General features: G+C 31.1%; 1 protein-coding gene across 11 annotated transcripts in view; it reads left to right on the top strand.

The window, feature by feature from the left end:
• Nucleotides 1-8: 8 nt before the first annotated feature.
• Nucleotides 9-17447, top strand: part of LOC129952807 (potassium voltage-gated channel subfamily H member 7) — a 76977-nt gene continuing 59538 nt past the window's right edge. For 5 of the 11 annotated variants that reach the window (XM_056065653.1, XM_056065649.1, XM_056065648.1 and 2 more), the window contains exon 1: nt 9-1403. In XM_056065653.1, coding sequence (XP_055921628.1) covers nt 1336-1403 — 68 coding nt within the window. In that variant the 5' untranslated portion in view covers nt 9-1335. The remainder of the gene's footprint in view (nt 1404-17447) is intronic. The other 6 variants (XR_008782391.1, XM_056065655.1, XM_056065652.1 and 3 more) reach the window with 2 other exon arrangements.

Genomic DNA, 17447 nt, shown 5'->3' with positions numbered 1-17447 from the left:
TAAACTATGTGTGTATTTCACATTGGAAAGACTTTTTGGGTTTTTTCCTCAAGAAGTTTACAATTAACATGTTTAAAATAAAGAAATGGGTACACCGGATATTTAGTTCATTACTTAAAGCCGATCGAAGTCTTTTGTTATACGCAGATATATTTATTTTTTTGTGACGCAATAACTTCATATTAAATAATCAAAACAAAAAATCATAAAACATATAATATAAAAGAAAAGAAAAATCTGCGATCCTCTTATTAAAATATATAGTTATATATTTAGATGTGTTATGTTTTATGAGTTTTAAACTGAGTTATATATATATATACAATATATATCCATTAAAGGTGCTTGCATATTAGAACTTAAGTCAGATAACGTTTGTTCGAAGTTGTGATGTTAAAATTTACTTTGTAAAATGTAAATTACGCCGATGAATAATATGAACATTTCATATATAAGTGCTTAGAAAACAAAAGTGAAGAAGATAAGATATATATACCTACCTACAAAATATTCGTACGAAAATATCGGTTAATAGAAAATGAAAGGAATTACATAATCAACTACAGTTCGTAACACTCAATTTATGGGTTATATTATACGAAACGTACCTGTGTAATATTAATGAAAATATAATAAATTAAATATTGAACGGCTTTGTAAATAAAACAGTGCACAAATTTATAAACAAAATAACACCTACATACCTATAATAATTAAAATTAATAGAAAAAATATATTCTCGATAAGCAAAAAAAATCAAGAACTTATGTAACTAACGTAGCAAAAACTACCTATACATGGAATGGTGAAAAATCTTCTTCTTTCAGAGCATAATATTTAAATATTACCAATTTATTTACCATACCTAGTGAAAAAAGTTTATAACAAAAAAAAAGAAAAAAACATATTATTTTCCCTGGCTAAAGTTTTGATGTACATAGTTAATAAATACAAGTTCCATGGTTCAGGAAGTCTCTTATTGTGCCTATAAGTCATAGAAAAAAAAATTGCATACTTACATATAAATACAGATATATCTATAAAATTGTTAAAATGGGTGACAAATAGAGCCCATTCTATGTATATAAATTAATATACCTATCCTATTAGGCTTATTAATAATCGCATTAGACGTGTTAACTAAATAGCTTGATATTAGAGAGTTCATATAAAACAATATATTTTGCCCACCAACATCACAAATGAATCCTATATGAAAAACAACAAAACATCTAAAAATCTAATCTATAAATACATATAGAAATTAAAAAAAAAAACACACATTATTTTATTTTTGTTTAAAAAACAAAAATAATACCTAAGTACCATTTTGCAATGCATGTAAAAAATTATCAACGAAGAGTCAGTGGACCTGGAGCTTTTGGGACTTTTAGTGAATCGTGGTAAGTCAATAAAACAAAAATCTTACTTTTGTTAAGCTTGCATTTTCGTTATGTTTCACATGTTATTCTTATTAATTGGTTTTGCGATTAAGTCATTGAATTTGAATTTGAATTTAAAATATAACAAAAATATTTGTGAAATAAAAAACAAAAAAAATCATTTTATGTTGTTTCTTTAATTTTTGTATTATGTATTTTGTTTTTAAAAAAAATATGAAGGTAAGCAATGTTCCTTTAACTATGCCTTTGTTGTCAGCTGGAAACGTATAAATATATTTAATTTTTTGGGAATGCAGTTTTTGTTTAAAAAGTAAAATAAAATTAAAAACAAAATAATGTACCTACACTATGTGTAAATCGTTGTCTTATTAACATAAATGTCAAAATAGATTATTTTATATCCATGATAATGAGCTATACATTATCTTGTACCTAGATTTAGATTTTTAAAATTTGCTTTCTCATCTTCCACTCATTTTATAATAACTCCTACAACCAAAATCCACACACAACGTAGTTAAGTTTGATACAGAATTTACCTTGAATGTTGACTGGTGTGATGGGGTGAGTTTAACTTTGACGGCCTTGATTACCATTGAGCGAATAAATTATGATTACTTATTATTTATTAATTCATCGATGTGTGTACCTTAAGGTTTTTGCAAAACATACATAGATGTGTGCTTGACTGTTTTTTTCAAAGTTAACTTTGTTTGTAAGGTGGTTCTTAAATTAAGCAATATCTATTTATAAATTTGAAAGTTAAAAACCTTGAGTTTTATTTATTGGCCTTATTACTCGTCCGAAAAACATTTAACGGGTATACGATTGAAGGGTTGGCGAGAATTAATTAACATCAAATCTTTTTTTTTTTTTTTAAATATAAATAGGATTAAACTCGACTATAGTTATTTTTTAGACTCCTTTTTAATAGAAACAAAAAGTTCATGTATTAACATTAAACATTGGAACAATTGTATCTATTTATAACGATACAAATAAAATATACAAAGCAAAGTTACATGTGCGTACTTATAAAATTTAAGCTAAAGCTTGAGAGTTTCATTTCAAGGCTCTATAAATAGTGATAGTATTTGCATTATTTATAATTCATCCAATATGGGCCGAATCAATATCCTTTTTTTTTGCTGAATACCTTCTGTTCATTCAAGTACAAGTGTACCTATACTATCTTTGCTATATAATATTATGAGTGATTCTAGGTGAATATACATAGTTATGTTTTTTTTTTATTATACAAGGTGAATAAGCAAGTATTATTTTACGAAGAAATTAGAAATTATATTGTTACATTGTAAATCAGGGACGTAGTTACCTCATGTCTGTTTTTTAGGGTCCCCCAGTACAGGACTCCAAAATAAACTTACTTACTTACTTAAGGTGGCGCTACAGTCCTGTGTGAACTAGAGCCTCACCCCAACAAACTTCTCCATCTACTGCGGTTTGCTGTGGGTGTGTAGCATTGGTGTCCATGTGCTCTACGTGACTCAGCAATCTTAGTCGTTGGACTTTTACCCTTCTGGCTAAGTCTACGTACCTGTACAGTCCGTACAGCTCGTCGTTCCATCTTCTCCTCCACTCCCCTTCGATGCATACGGGATCGTAGACCACACGAAGACCTTTTCTCTCAAACCGACCCAAGGTGCTTTCATCCGCTTTTGTCATAGTCCATGCTTCTGCATCGTAAAGCAGGACGGGCTAAACAGCGGTTAGCAAGAATTATTCTGCGTTTGATCTCAGCGCTGGTGTTGGTTTCTTCGTTTATAGCGGAGCCTAGGTAGACGAAGTCCTTGACTACCTCAAAGTTACGTCTATCGATGGTGACGTTTTGACCAAGACGTTGGTGTTGTATTTCCTTTCTTGAAGACAGCATGTACTTTGTTTTGCCCTCATTAACCGTTAAACCCATTTTTGGAGCCTCATCACGCTGCGTTCGACAGACTTTTGAAAGATAGAGCCTCTAGTGTTGACGTGTTGACGTGAGAGCTCTGCACTATTCTTTCAAACACGATGTTAAAAAAATCACATGACAACGCATCGCCTTCTCTAAAATCTTGTTTGACATCAAAAGGTTCTGTTAAGTTGTTCAACCTTTATGGAGCAGCGTGAATTCTCCATGGTCATCCTGCACAAACAGACGAGTTTGGCAGGGAGGCCAAAACTAGACATGGCTCTATACAACTCGTCAATGTAGATGCTGTCATATGCGGTCTTGAAATCGATGAAAAGATGGTGGGTTTCGATTTAGTGTTCTTGGGTTTTTTCCAGGATCTGCCGTAATGTGAATATTTGATCGACAGTGGACTTTCCTGGTCTCAAACCACGCTCATAAGGACCTATCAGGTTTTTGACGATGGGCTTTAGACGTTTGTTGGTGCAGTTTAGAGGATGTCCTTTTTTTAAGAAAATTAAAGTAAGACTGCAAGTGTTGATTGGAGAGGTTAGAGTATATGGTATGGACGACCCACACCAAATTGTAAATTTTTTGATGTCGGTAAAAATTCTTTTCATATGAACCGAAATGAAAATGCAGGCGCAGGGACATAAGTCCCCGGGACACAAGTCCCGAATTTCTTTTTCGGGACTTATGTCCCACTTTGCTGGGTCACAAGTCCCGAATTCGATTCAGGACTTTTGTCCCACCCTACTGAGACGTAATTCCTGAAAAAATATTTCGGGACTTATGTCTCACGTATATGTTTTTTTTATTTTTACATAAATGTACGTATAGAGACAATTTAAAGAAACCACAGCTGACGAAACGGTAGAACTGGTTTTATTCTCTCGATTTTTTTTTTCGGTAGTACAGTAAAGGTATTGCATAAATCGGTGTTATAAGGAATTTGAGAAAAATATTATAAGGCAAACAAATTATTGCGAATTTTAATAACACCGATTTATGCAATGCCTTTTTAAATTATAGGTATGTATGTATTATATTTTCTTAAATATGATTAAAGAAAATATAAAATGCAGTTATATTAGTAAAGTTCTCAAAACAATACAAATATATGTATATATATATCTTTAATAATTTGATTACTTGCGATTCCAAAAGTTTTTCTACTACCAAATTACTTTTGTAAATTCAAAAGAGCACATTCTTCAATAATTCTTCAAATTGTTTTTGTTTCATTCGGGACTCACGTCCCATTTTTGGCTAAAAAATTAAGGACTTATGTCTCAGTAGGGTGGGACATTAGCCCCAAATCGAATTCGGGACTTATGACCCATCAAAATGGGACATAAGTCCCGAAAAAGAAATTCGGGACTTATGTCCCGGGGACTTATGTCCCTGCGCCGAAAATGCATAATTTTTCGATCAGAATACTTTTTATGTTTGAAGTAAGAACAATAAGGACAACTTAAACCAGAAGAATTAACTAACGTTATTAAATCTTTTAAAACCTCCAAGTACACTAAATGCCCGGGCAAATGTTATTCTACTATTTTATGAATATGACTTTTTAAACATTCAGTTATTTTCAAAATATTTTAGTTCTCTGTTGAAATTCATAAAATGTGTATTGATAATATTCATTAAATGCAAAAAATATTTTTTTAAAAATAAATGCCGTTTTTAAATGAGTTAAAATAAATATCATCTCGACAAAAGCGCCACCTCCAATATCCCGATTTTGTTTTTTTCAATGAAGACCAATTTTCATAGACTGTGATTATAATTTTTTGGAATTATAAATTTATAATGTACTAGCTGCCCGTCCAGGCTTCGCACGGGTAGGCATAAATAGGTACAGATATTTAAGTTATAAGCAAGCTTATTAAAACGACCATGAATCACTAAATTAGAAAAAAATTATGTCCTTATCTTAAAGCCTAATAGTACACTACGTTGGCTGTGGTATTTGTAGGTGGCAACAAAACATATTGATTTTCAGGAGATTCTACTCGAGAAAGTGCCACATACAATTGCTTGTGGGAAAAGCACTCTTTTCTTAAGTCGATGCTAACTATGGAAAAAGTTTGTCCCTGGGATCCATTTATATTTTGGAAAAGGATATTTAGGGAACTGTAACCTTTTAAAATATATGGGCAAATCAGTTGGTATTATCGGGATCCACTTAACATTCGCGAGCTGACCGTCCGCGGGACCCGTAATGATATAGTTGGTACTACCAAATTATCTCTTAATTCTTTGATCAATAGTCTTGTACCATTACACATCTTGGGAGGGCTTACATTTCTTAAAAGCATAACAGGCGTACCTATTTTTTATTAAGTGTGATTCCTAATACTAAAACTAAGTAGCTCTGAAAATAACTTTTTAAGTGAAGCATACAAATTAAAAAAAAAAACTCTAAATATTCAATGTCGCTTGCGTCCACTGCGTTAGGAGCCGACCGCACGAATGATCCGTGCGGCTACCTAGTTCATAATGGTGTACCCCCTTCACCCGCACTGCCCCTCTCTCGACGAGTTAGCTACTGTTATTAAATATGTAAATTGTTCATACCAAAACAAAAATGGTAGAACATAATTTTAAATGGAAGAATAAGGAATACGCCACTATGATTATAAAGGGTGTTTTTGTAGACGTGTAGTTTTCAAGGGGAACAAAAGGCATATATTTTAACTATATGGCCAAGAATTTAGTTACGAGTATATAGCTTGCTCGAATAAATTAAATCCGAGAGGCATAATTTTCAACTACTTTTACAAGCAATTGGAGCCGTATATACACAATGACACGCAGAATACTCTCTTTCAAGGTGCCCATCGACATAGCCTTACAAAAAATAATCCAGCGGAATAACTATTTCGGTAAAAAGTTTGACAATTTGCAAAAGTTGTTTAGAAGCAAGTCTGTTCGTTATGGAATGGCAAACCAAACTGCGCAAAAATCAAGTGACAACTGTCAATAAGACCAATTCGAAAACAAATTTACCAGGTTGAATACAAAGCGAATAAAAAATACCCGTTAGTACATTTTTAGAGACAAAAATATTGCGACATTAAGGGCCCCCGCAGACTGCAGACTTTTTAATCAGTATGGAGAGGAATGCATGTGCGCACACTACAGCGATTCAGTATCGGCTGGTAAAATAGTTTGATGGGATACCCGATTACAACTATCGGCCTACTGTTTAATTAGTATCGGCGCATACACGCCTGCGCATACATGACGGTTGTTTAGTCGGCCGATAGTTCAGTTTGCTCTGAGATTTGGCGTCGTGTGCGTGTATTTTGAATGTGGCGTTCGCCCAAATCACAATTTTTGATTGTATAAAGTTCCGTCGAAAAGTTGATTAAAGAAGTCCAGAAAAGACCTGCGCTTTATAAAAACAGTTTAAAAGAGTTCTCAGACGCGAATGTGAGGACAAAACTGTGGGAGGAAGGCGAAAATATATATATAATAAGCGAAACATTTGTTTGGGCAATCAAATAATTTGAAATGCATAGTGTAAAATTTTCCACTAACTAATCTATCACTGAGAATGGGATCCACCCAATACTCTCGGAATCTCTTCTTTATTATTCCTCCTCCGGAGTATGATGAGAGTAATAATTTGTCTAGACAATATTTTCATTGTGCGACCGCCTCAACAGTCAGTTACAAACTAGTTCGAGAATAGTCGGCCGGCTGTTCACCAACCAAACTGTTTTGGCTCGATGTGCGCACTTTCACCCAAACCCGACTAAACTATCGGTGGATAAAAAGTCTTCAGTCTGCGGGAGGCCCTAAATATAACATTAAAATTCGTTGTTCTTAACCTCTGGATCATGTTTCCAAGAGAAAGGATCACAGGGTACGTGTTCTTGCGAACAGTTTAAAATCTAATATAATAAAATTAAGAACATTACCATATTATCTTTGATTAGCTTTAAATATAAACCTTGAGTATAAGAGATCTTCTTTCATGAACAAAAAAAACAAGCACACACATGAATCCACTAAGTGCCATCTCTTTAGGTATTCGCCCAAAGCATTTTGGAACCTAAATGATAAAAATTAAAGATATGTATTTGTATGGACTAACATTTAAATCATTTTTGAGACGTCTTACTTGGATCTAAGAAAAACTGTGTGTCTAACTTTCTTTTACCCATTATTCATGACCCAATCCCTTTGTGATAGCAGTGGGTTAAAAGTTCAAGACTGATTTTTGATTTATGGCCCTTCAAAGTCGGTCAAAAGTTCATACGGCCTATTTAGAATTTTAAAGTTGGAAAATTGCCTGTTATGTCATATTAATTTAAATATAATGTCAATTTCAAATCTTTTTTTTTACATCAAGATACAGAAAGTCGATACACATATTATATTTCATATCCTCACAAAATTCAAATGAGCCGTCCGAAAGGTAGATAAAACAAAGGATTACATTTCGGTACAGACTAAAAAAAAACGATCAGCACTAGTTCTAGGTCTTTAGGCTAGAATATTTATTTAAAAGCATAATTATGAGTCACCCTATAAAAAGATACCACCTAACTAAGTTCCTAAACCATTTACTGATGATTCAAATAACACTCAAGACAAAAGTACCAAGACACAAAAAACACACAATAAAAGTAGGTGATGTCAAACAAAACACTGTTTTGAATAGATTCATTTGTCCTTGAAGAATCCTTATAACACATCCTTTCATATTTATGATATATGTACATATATGATGTACGGTGCATCATACGGGTATATGTATGTTCTTTTGAACAATAGCAAAAAGTGAATAATATTTCAATACTTTGTTTAGATTTACAAGGACAAACACTGACTTCTTATAAAAGTTCGATCTCAATATTGTTGAAAAATTGCATAAAGGAGACAAAACCATGTACCTATCTTTTATAGAGATAAATAATGTATATATTTTGACAATGTGTAGTATATAAGTCTTCAATGAACTGGTCATGTACATAAAGCAGAGAAGTTGCATATTTAGGCATCTAAATTAAATTTTGAATTCAATAGAAAAAGGGGTATGCTAAAATTTTAATTACACAGTGTACAGTGTAGAAAAGCGTTACCACATTTACTCAAGCTAGATTAGTTTCCTCGTTTAAAAATAGCTTCATGTGTTTTTTTCAAATATACAGCTATTTGTTATTTTTTTTGAAACCACATACTTAACAGCACATGCTCATGAAAATAAGGTTGACTTGGCAATGTTTAAGACTTGGCTGTTTACAAAATATTAATTTTGGAATGACAGACTTTACACACCTGTTAGGGTTTTTAAAAAACACTTTATCTTCGTCTTAAATACACATTTATGATTAATGCTAAACAAACCTTTTGTTGTTTTTAACGGTTAAGACAAAAATTCAAAATATTTTCGGCCCTGCAAACATACCTATAAGTACTTTAGTATATCTTGTTTTATTGTATGTTTTTTAACAAGTTCCAAGTAGGTACATATGTACATTTAAATTTTGTGTTTTTGTTTTTAAATAATGAACATAACATCATTGATAGACAAAGTTTGTTGCCAAGTGGATTTTTTGTATGATTTTATGCCAAACTTTACGTACACAGATGTATTTATGTGTACTATATAAGTACATATGTTTATAGAGGGTGGTTATTCGCATAAATTGGAACAAAAGGTTACGTTATGTAGGTTGCGTCATAATAAGGAAAAACATGGGAAGAGTGACCTATTCCCATGGTGGCAATAAATGATGAGGAATAAAAATAAAATATTAAATTAACCATCTATATCCAGAAAGGAATATGAATACCATTTACCTCCTGTTCATACTAACCAGTGATGGGAATGCTATGTCCAAAAAGTAAAGCAAGTCGCTTGCGAAACACAATATTCTACATTTGCAAAAGGTATGCGAAATAATGAAGTAATAAAACGAACTTTAATCTAAAACAAATCATCTTAGTTTCTTAAGGGCGTTAAGTCCAATACCTTATGGCCCTGCTCTGTATCTCGTTCCATAACCTATAATCCTGTTGGAAATTGATATTCTCCTCATTATATTTAAAGAATGGGTTATCTATCATAACATTGAGCCAGGTCATTTTAAAAACAAAGCAACATTCAAATTGGGCTTAAATGTAAAAGGTTTGCTGTTAACAGTTACTCTTTTTGATATGATCGAAATTTAATTGAATGGACACAAAATGATGAAAATAATTTTTAAAAAGAGGAAGAATATATAAGAGTAGTTTAAAGCCAATATTTCAATGTTTTGAAAAGATATTTGAGTCGAAAATCAATGTTTACCAACTTTTGTTAAATTTTCTTTTAAGTTTTTATTTTTTTGTAAAAAAAACCGTCAATTCGATTTTTCAAAAAATTGTATCAAATATTCAAAACAATATTTTTTAAAACATAAGAGGAGTTTAAAGCTAATATCCCAATGTTTTGAAAAGATATTTGAGTAGAAAATCAATTCTTACCAACTTTTGTTAAATTTTATTTAAGTTTTTATTTTTTGTAAAAAAAACTGTCAATTCGATTTTTCTCAAAATTTTTCCCAATGTTGAAAACAATATTTCTTATGAGATAAAATTATTTGGAAGCCATTATCTCAAATTTTTGAAAAGATGTTTGAGTCGAAAATCTATTTTTACCAAACTTTTTTTAAATTTTCTATTAAGTTTTTATTTTTTGTAAAAAAAACTGTCAATTAGATTTTTCTCAAAATTTTTCCCAATGTTGAAAACAATATTTCTTATAAGATAAAATTATTTGGAAGCCATTATCTCAAAGTTTTGAAAAGATATTTGAGTCGAAAATCAATTTTTACCAACTTTTGTTAAATTTTCTTTTAAGGTTTTATTTTTTGTAAAAAAAACTGTCAATTCGATTTTTCTCAAACTTTCCTGAATATTGAAAACAATATTTTATAATAGATTAAAGTAGTTTAAAGTCAATATCTCAAAGTTTTGAAAAGATATTTGAGTCCAAAATGATTTTTTATAAACTTTTATTACTTTTTTGTTTAGGTTTTTATTTTTTGTAAGAAAATGTCAATTCAATTTTTCTCAAAATTTTACAGATTGTTAAAAACATTATTTTTTATAAGCTAAAATAAGTTCGAAGCCACAATCTCAAATTTTTGAAAAGATATTTAAATCAAAATTCAATTTTTACCAACTTCGAATAATGTTTTTTTTTATAAAAAAAAACTCTTAATTCGATTTTTCTCAAAATTTTACCAGATGTTAAAAACGTTATTTTTCGTGACAAAAAATTGTTTTGGAGATAAAATTATTTTCTATTCGTAAAATTTTCGAGGTGACAATTTTTGTTTTGTTTTTTTTTTTTTTGAAACCGTTAATTGGATTTTTTTCAAAAAATATACTCGTTTGGTATCATATAAGTCTCTAGCGTTTTTGGTTCGTATGATATTTAGGGTTAACCAAAATGTCCACCTCTTTTAAAACTGCTATGGTAAAAAATAACCGACCACGGGATTTTCTTGAGAGCGCTTTCTGCATCTTTCTACCTTTTTATCTGTATAACAAAATTTATTTGAAGTTCATATTTCTTCTGGTTCTTGAGCTATGGACAACGAAAAAACATTGCGAACGTACGTACACACGCAGACATAGGCATCTCTCTAAAAACCTTTTATTTCGACTCTAGTGATCTTGAAACGTCGAAAAATGTCAACATTTTTAAACTGACAAATCTGACCCATTGCAATAACTTCCTATGGGAAGTTGAAAAGTATCAGTATAGTACATATAAAGTAAATTCGCAACTCTGATTACAATTGCTAGGGTACACATAAAAATATGCCTTAAATGAAAGGAAAGGATTCTGTTCGATTGTAGTTTAATACATAGCCATAGTTTTATTGCATTGTAATAATGAGTTATAATAAAAACATAGAATAATATAATGAAAATACAAATTGATTTACTAAAGTATGTCAAAAATAATAACACAATTTCAATTTGGGGTTTTGTTACATCATCTTTTGAAAGTATTTGCTTCATAAAAATAAAATAATTATTACTTTTTATGTTCCCATTATGTCATACCCACGATGATTTTGTAGTTTTTTTGTTTGTGCTTCTAAACTCCAATTCGTAACAATTCATATTATATAGTAAATTACGAGTATAAGTCATAAATTAATCATAAACCGTCATAGATTTTTTGAATGTCGTCATTTTTTTTAAAGAAAAAAACCGCAGCATTTTAGCAATGTTTTATTTCGCTTAAATTATTGAATTTTTGTGTAGTTACAATAAATCTGTACTGCCTTCCACAAATATAACTGACATCTGAATCTGATTTGTTTCAGGTTTAAAATAAGTTATTTTTAACTAAACTTTTTAATTTTGATGGAATTGTATGGTTTGTAGTGAAATTAGAAAAAAAAATATTTAACCGGGTCCGAGCCAGAATTGACTGTTTGCTAAAATGTTGTGTTTTCATTGTTTTTAAAACGATTTCTACTGCAATTCTGCCCTTTATGTGGTCTTATATGTATAATGTATTGCTAAGATCCAGGGATTACATTTATAGCAATTTCCTAGAAGGGCGGATCCAGACTTTTAATCAGGGGGGAGGACTCACACACTTAACATAAAGACGAGTTTTTGAAAACCACCTACAAATGTTCTACATAATATATTGTTCTGTAAAGGAGGCTGACAACTTTTAAATAACTTAATGTGTATTACCTTACATTTTCATTTACATATTTCAAGGGATAAAGTTACAAATTATTAGATAATTTAACACTACATTGTTGTCAAGCAAGATGTGGTCTTACCATTTAATTTGGACGAATCCCTACATATGAAAGCATTCCAAGATTTCAACGGGATTCTATTTAATTTATTTATTTAATTCTATTTAAAAGGTAAAATAAAATTGTTTAGAGGGTTTTTGGTGCATTTCGCGCAGAAAGGTTAGAAATTGTATAAGAACGTAGCTTTTTCCAATAATAATATTATTCTGTTCTTGTTAAAATGTTTATGAATGCCAAAAACACTTCAAAAACATAGATGCAAAAACCCAGAAAATGAGAAAGTTTGCCGAAAAAATGGGATATTTTATATTCGTAGGAAAATAAAATAGAATCTGTTATGAAGAATTTTCTAGCTTTTTTGACATATTTTTTCGGACATAATTTTCGGGGGTCTTACTCGTTGATTGGAGTTGATGCTAAACTACAAATTCTAAAAAAAAACCTACTGTTTTGCGTGAACCTGTTGAAAATATTTTGATCTTAAAGGGGTCAACAAAACTTAACAATTGTAGAGAAAAACATGTTTGGTTCATTTAAAACAATGATGAATCCGCCAGGAACGGTACAGTGCAGCCCATCCTAGCACGTTTGCAACATACTGACATTGACATACCAATCGCTACTTGGGCTCATTCCCAAATGACTTTTGCCAAAGTGGCATGAACGAGGAAGAGGAAGAATCAGTTGTTCACCTTCTCTGTACATGCCCTGCTATAGCTCAAATACGCAAGAATTACCTAAAAAATTCGTTTTCAACGATCTAAATCAAATCAGCATAATCGGCATCTCACGTTTCGTAAGGTAGTCAAACTGGTTCCATTGAGCTAAGGAGGAAGCCTAAATATTCATGTGGTATCACAATGGGCCATTAAACTGACCTAAGTGTGTCCGTTTCCATCATAGACAGCCACTTTAATCTAACCTAACCTAATTAAAACAAATAAATTGAGAAGAAACTTTAGTGGGGCACTAGAAAATTACATGTTGCAGAATCTCTTTTCACTTGAATTCTCGACAGATTCAAAACATTTATTTTAATAGATTTAAAACGTTCATTGTTTTTCAATTCTCAAAAGTGTTTTTTCTCTCCGTTACTGCGTCTTCAAAAAATCCTCTTGTCGGAAAATATCTACAACTTAACTGTATATAAGCTTATATGACCCCCACTGGATCGACCATTGGTTAGAACCTGATGAATTTGTGCAGCACGTTTGTAAAAGGGTTGGATTTTCGATTCATTTTATGTTCTTGGTCCAGTCCCCAATTACAAGTAGTACTTTTAGCAAAACATTTAAATCAGTAAAATATACATTTTATTTTCATATACACATAAAATAAATAGTTAAAAATATAAGGGTGGCCATATCAATTAACGCAATACTATAAGTTTTGAACTGAAGGAAACTTCTACGAAAATAAAAAAATACGGAGGACCTGTACACATTAATAGATTTTTGCCGAAAATTGTATTTTATTAGAAGATTTGGCGTTAATGGCTAACGCCAAATCTTCTAAAAAAAAAATTATCACTAAAATCACCATCTTTTAAGGGTATTTTTACAACTTTTCGCAAATTTTGGATGACATTTCGGCACCACCATTCATTATTTTCGTAGGTACGGTATTTTCGGCAACCCCACAAACAAAAATTCTAACACCATGATCTTGGTAGCCCATTGATTCCCCCAAACTATGAAATTATGGGTTTCTTAGGCTAGTTTCAAAGACTTTCTTTCATGTCATGATCATTAACCGCAGACCCAAAAAAACTAATAAACGCAGAAATCAATTAATTCGGATCATCAGCAAACTAAACATTTCCGGCAGCAATACTTTCGACTTAGCGTGAATTGCAACTATGCAAAAAATGATAACCCATTTTCAAGAAATCAACGTTCGAAAAAAAATAATATTTGTTTTTAAACTAAAATGACATTCTTGGCAGAAAAAATTAGTTTAGTTCTTGAGCAAACATAAAAACAAAATAAAGGTTCTAGCTGGGGCAGCCTTCTGCAGCAATACAAAAATATTTTTTTGTATTGAAAGAAGCAAACTAAGATTTTTGACCATATAAAATTTGTATTGAAACTACCATCGTAATGTAATGGTTGATTAGAATCTCGAATTAGAATTTGTTTATTTTGTGAATGCAAAACTTGCCATACGGGTGCTACATGTCGAAAATGACAAAAAGGTTAAACAAGAATACATTAGTTAAGACGGAACCTGACTGCAAATGCAAATACTCAAGCGATTTTTAATTCTCTACAAAGTTTTAAGACTACAAGAGTGAGATAAAAAAGGAGTAGATTCAGTCTATTTTTATAAAAATTGAAGTAGCTAGAAACACATATATTAAAAACTAAGTAGTTTTCAATATTTTGATGATGGTGCGAAGTAGGAAGTAGATTTTTAATTTATTTGAAAAAAGAAGTAGATCTACTTCAATTGAAGTAAAGTGGTAATGCTGCTTTACGGCATGGATCAGTAGCTCTTCCAATCTTTTCAAATTGCTTGGCTAGTGGGTCGTTTATAAGATAATCATCGCAGAGAACATGAAAAGTGGATAAGTTTAAATACCACTTTTCTAGTAAGTTCTAATAATTTCAACTCCTTGTTCTATTGTTTTCAATTTTAACCATCAACTAATAGCTGACTTCGACAGGTGTGAAATGCTAGCGCTAGCAACTTGAAACCACAGAATGAATTACTTTAAAAATAAACCTTATCAAAAAACAATAGTTTTGATTTGATTGAAAATTCCCTTGAAACTATAGGAATTCTTGAAAAATGTGTTTTTTTTTAAACTCTCATAAAGTTAAAAACGTTCTACTTTTGAATGGTTAAGTTCATTCAAATTTTTTAATTTTTACTTAATTTAGATCATTTAAATTTTTTATTTGAACATACTTGATTTAAATATTCTAGGTATAATTTAATAAATAGTATTAATACAAATACATTGTGCGATTATAATAAACATCTGTCCAGCTTTAATATCAATGCTTGTAAAATGGCGGGCTTGTTAAATCATTCGTTTACTTGTGTGTAAATTAATATTTTTTTCAAAAGCATCTTTACAAAATGTCTATGAATTCCATGGATACAAAATTCAAAAGCAAAAAAAAACTAAAATTAGTCTCTTTTATTTTCATTAATTTTCACAATTGTCAACAAGTTTTTAAGTTCAAAATTTTGATTTTAAAGTGCTATTTTTTTTGATTTATTTATTAATAGTTATTTAATTTATTTAAAAATGTATTTGATGCAAACATCTTGTTTGTTTTACAGAAAATGTATAATTTCTGCCCGTTATCGTGTTTCCAGACGGAAGAAATACCTACATCCCACCAGTGAAGGTATTGCGAAAATTTTTAAATTCTGGACATTTTTCTCAACTTGAAACTTACTTACTTCCTTTTCCTTTTCATCATAATCTAAATTAACTTAAAAATTTAATCGCTCTTTTGATCCCATTTTTATAATATCAATTGCAACATGCTATATATATCTTCCTTTTAAATGCGTTAACCACAAGTGCTTGTTGTATCAATAACAATAAATAATACTAAATCATTTTCATAGTTGCTATGCATATTTTTTGAACTTCCTATAGTTCCTCCCTGATATGTATAGACAGCCGTTTTCAGCAAAATTTTCGCATTTACTTTAATGTATAAAATAGCACACACTATTTATTGAAAATTTGTTAAATATACATAAACATACTCAACCCCGAATTAGATTTTTATTTGCCTATAGATTATATTATATACATATATTTTTTAACTTTTATAACCTGTGCATAAATGCATAAGACTTTAATTTGGAAATTTGATCAACAAAATTGTGTGAGAAAATGATAGCTTTTAGAGTTACATTATTCTCAATAATAGCACAAACAAAATTATCTACCTACTTCTTTCATTGAAGCTCTTCATAAATGCATTTTTATTCTTCTAGCAGCTTAGCACTTAATTATTCTCCTTATTAAAAGTTACATAATCTTATTTGCATGAATATATTGCCAATGTTTTTTTTTTTACAGTTTTGCTTAATTGCTTCAAAATCACATTTAATTTCAATAAGCACGAGTTTTTTGTAAAGCTTGATGAAATAAAAATATTTAACAAATAATTTTAACAGGAAATAAAAAAGGAAAAACAATTGTTAAGACTTTTTAAAAATACAATACAATTAACAAACATACATTTTTCTATTCAAAGGGTGTTTTTTTGAAGAAGAAATAAGACGCATATTATTTAATGTTGACTTTGTTATAAGGATAATGGTTTGCTATTATGTTTTAAAAATGATTTCGGGTGAATGGTTGCTAAGGCTCACTTGAATAAATTCCAGCCAAGTGACCTTCAATTAAATGATGAGTTGCGCGAACCGAATTATTACTTTGGTAATAAATTTGCACGATTTGCAAATTTTGTTCAGGGGTATGTCTATTTATTATATGTATTGAATCTGTGACAGCTGTCAAAAAGACAAACTCACAAGTCTAAAAAACGGGCGATTTCAATGTACACAATTCTTCATGGCTTCAACATTCGGGCCAGTCAACACCCGAAGGAGTGTGTGCTGAGATCTTCGCTGAGTTGAACCACCTAACTTAGCTGGTCAACGAGCCCACTCGCATATCGGACGTGGTAGGTGGAGCAGAAAACATTCTTGACTTGTTTCTTACCTCTAACACTGGTAAGTACACTATTAGTGTTCTATCTCCTCTAGGTACATCTGACCAGTGTGTCATATCAGCAAATTTCTCGTGTAAGAATTCTCCAGTTAAAGAAAGAGCTCCTAAGAGAACCGTTTGGCTATACGAGAAAGCCAACTGGGATTTTAGGATCTTTAACTGGTCACTATGCTTCCTCGATAGTGACGTTGACACCAGCGGCGATATGATCACAAGTTTAATTCTCCAGGGAATGAGAACTTTTATCCCGAACAGGGTTACAAGCATCAGACCTAAGGAAAGCGCATGGTTTCATGCGAGATGTAAAGATTTTATTAGGGTCAAGAAGGTAAGTTTCCTTTGTTTTAAAGCCAATCCAACTAAATAAAACCGGAATAAGTTGAAGCAAGCCAGAAAGGCATGCAACGCCCATATTCGGCGGACCAATTTTTGACATGACATGACATGACAAATTTTTGGTCATTTGTAAAAAATATGAGGAATACTTCCTCTTCCTCGGTTCCTTCGCTCGTTGTCAATGACACTTCATTTGTTAGCTCTTTAGAAAAAGCTAATCTCTTTGCTAGGCAGTTCGCTGCCAATTCAACATCTGCCAGTGAGTGTTATGACTCCGCCTGTTCTAGAGCTAG

Source organism: Eupeodes corollae, chromosome 3 (assembly GCF_945859685.1).
Source record: "Eupeodes corollae chromosome 3, idEupCoro1.1, whole genome shotgun sequence".
In the NCBI taxonomy this organism is placed as follows: domain Eukaryota; kingdom Metazoa; phylum Arthropoda; class Insecta; order Diptera; family Syrphidae; genus Eupeodes; species Eupeodes corollae.
This window is presented reverse-complemented; position numbering and strand designations above follow the sequence as displayed.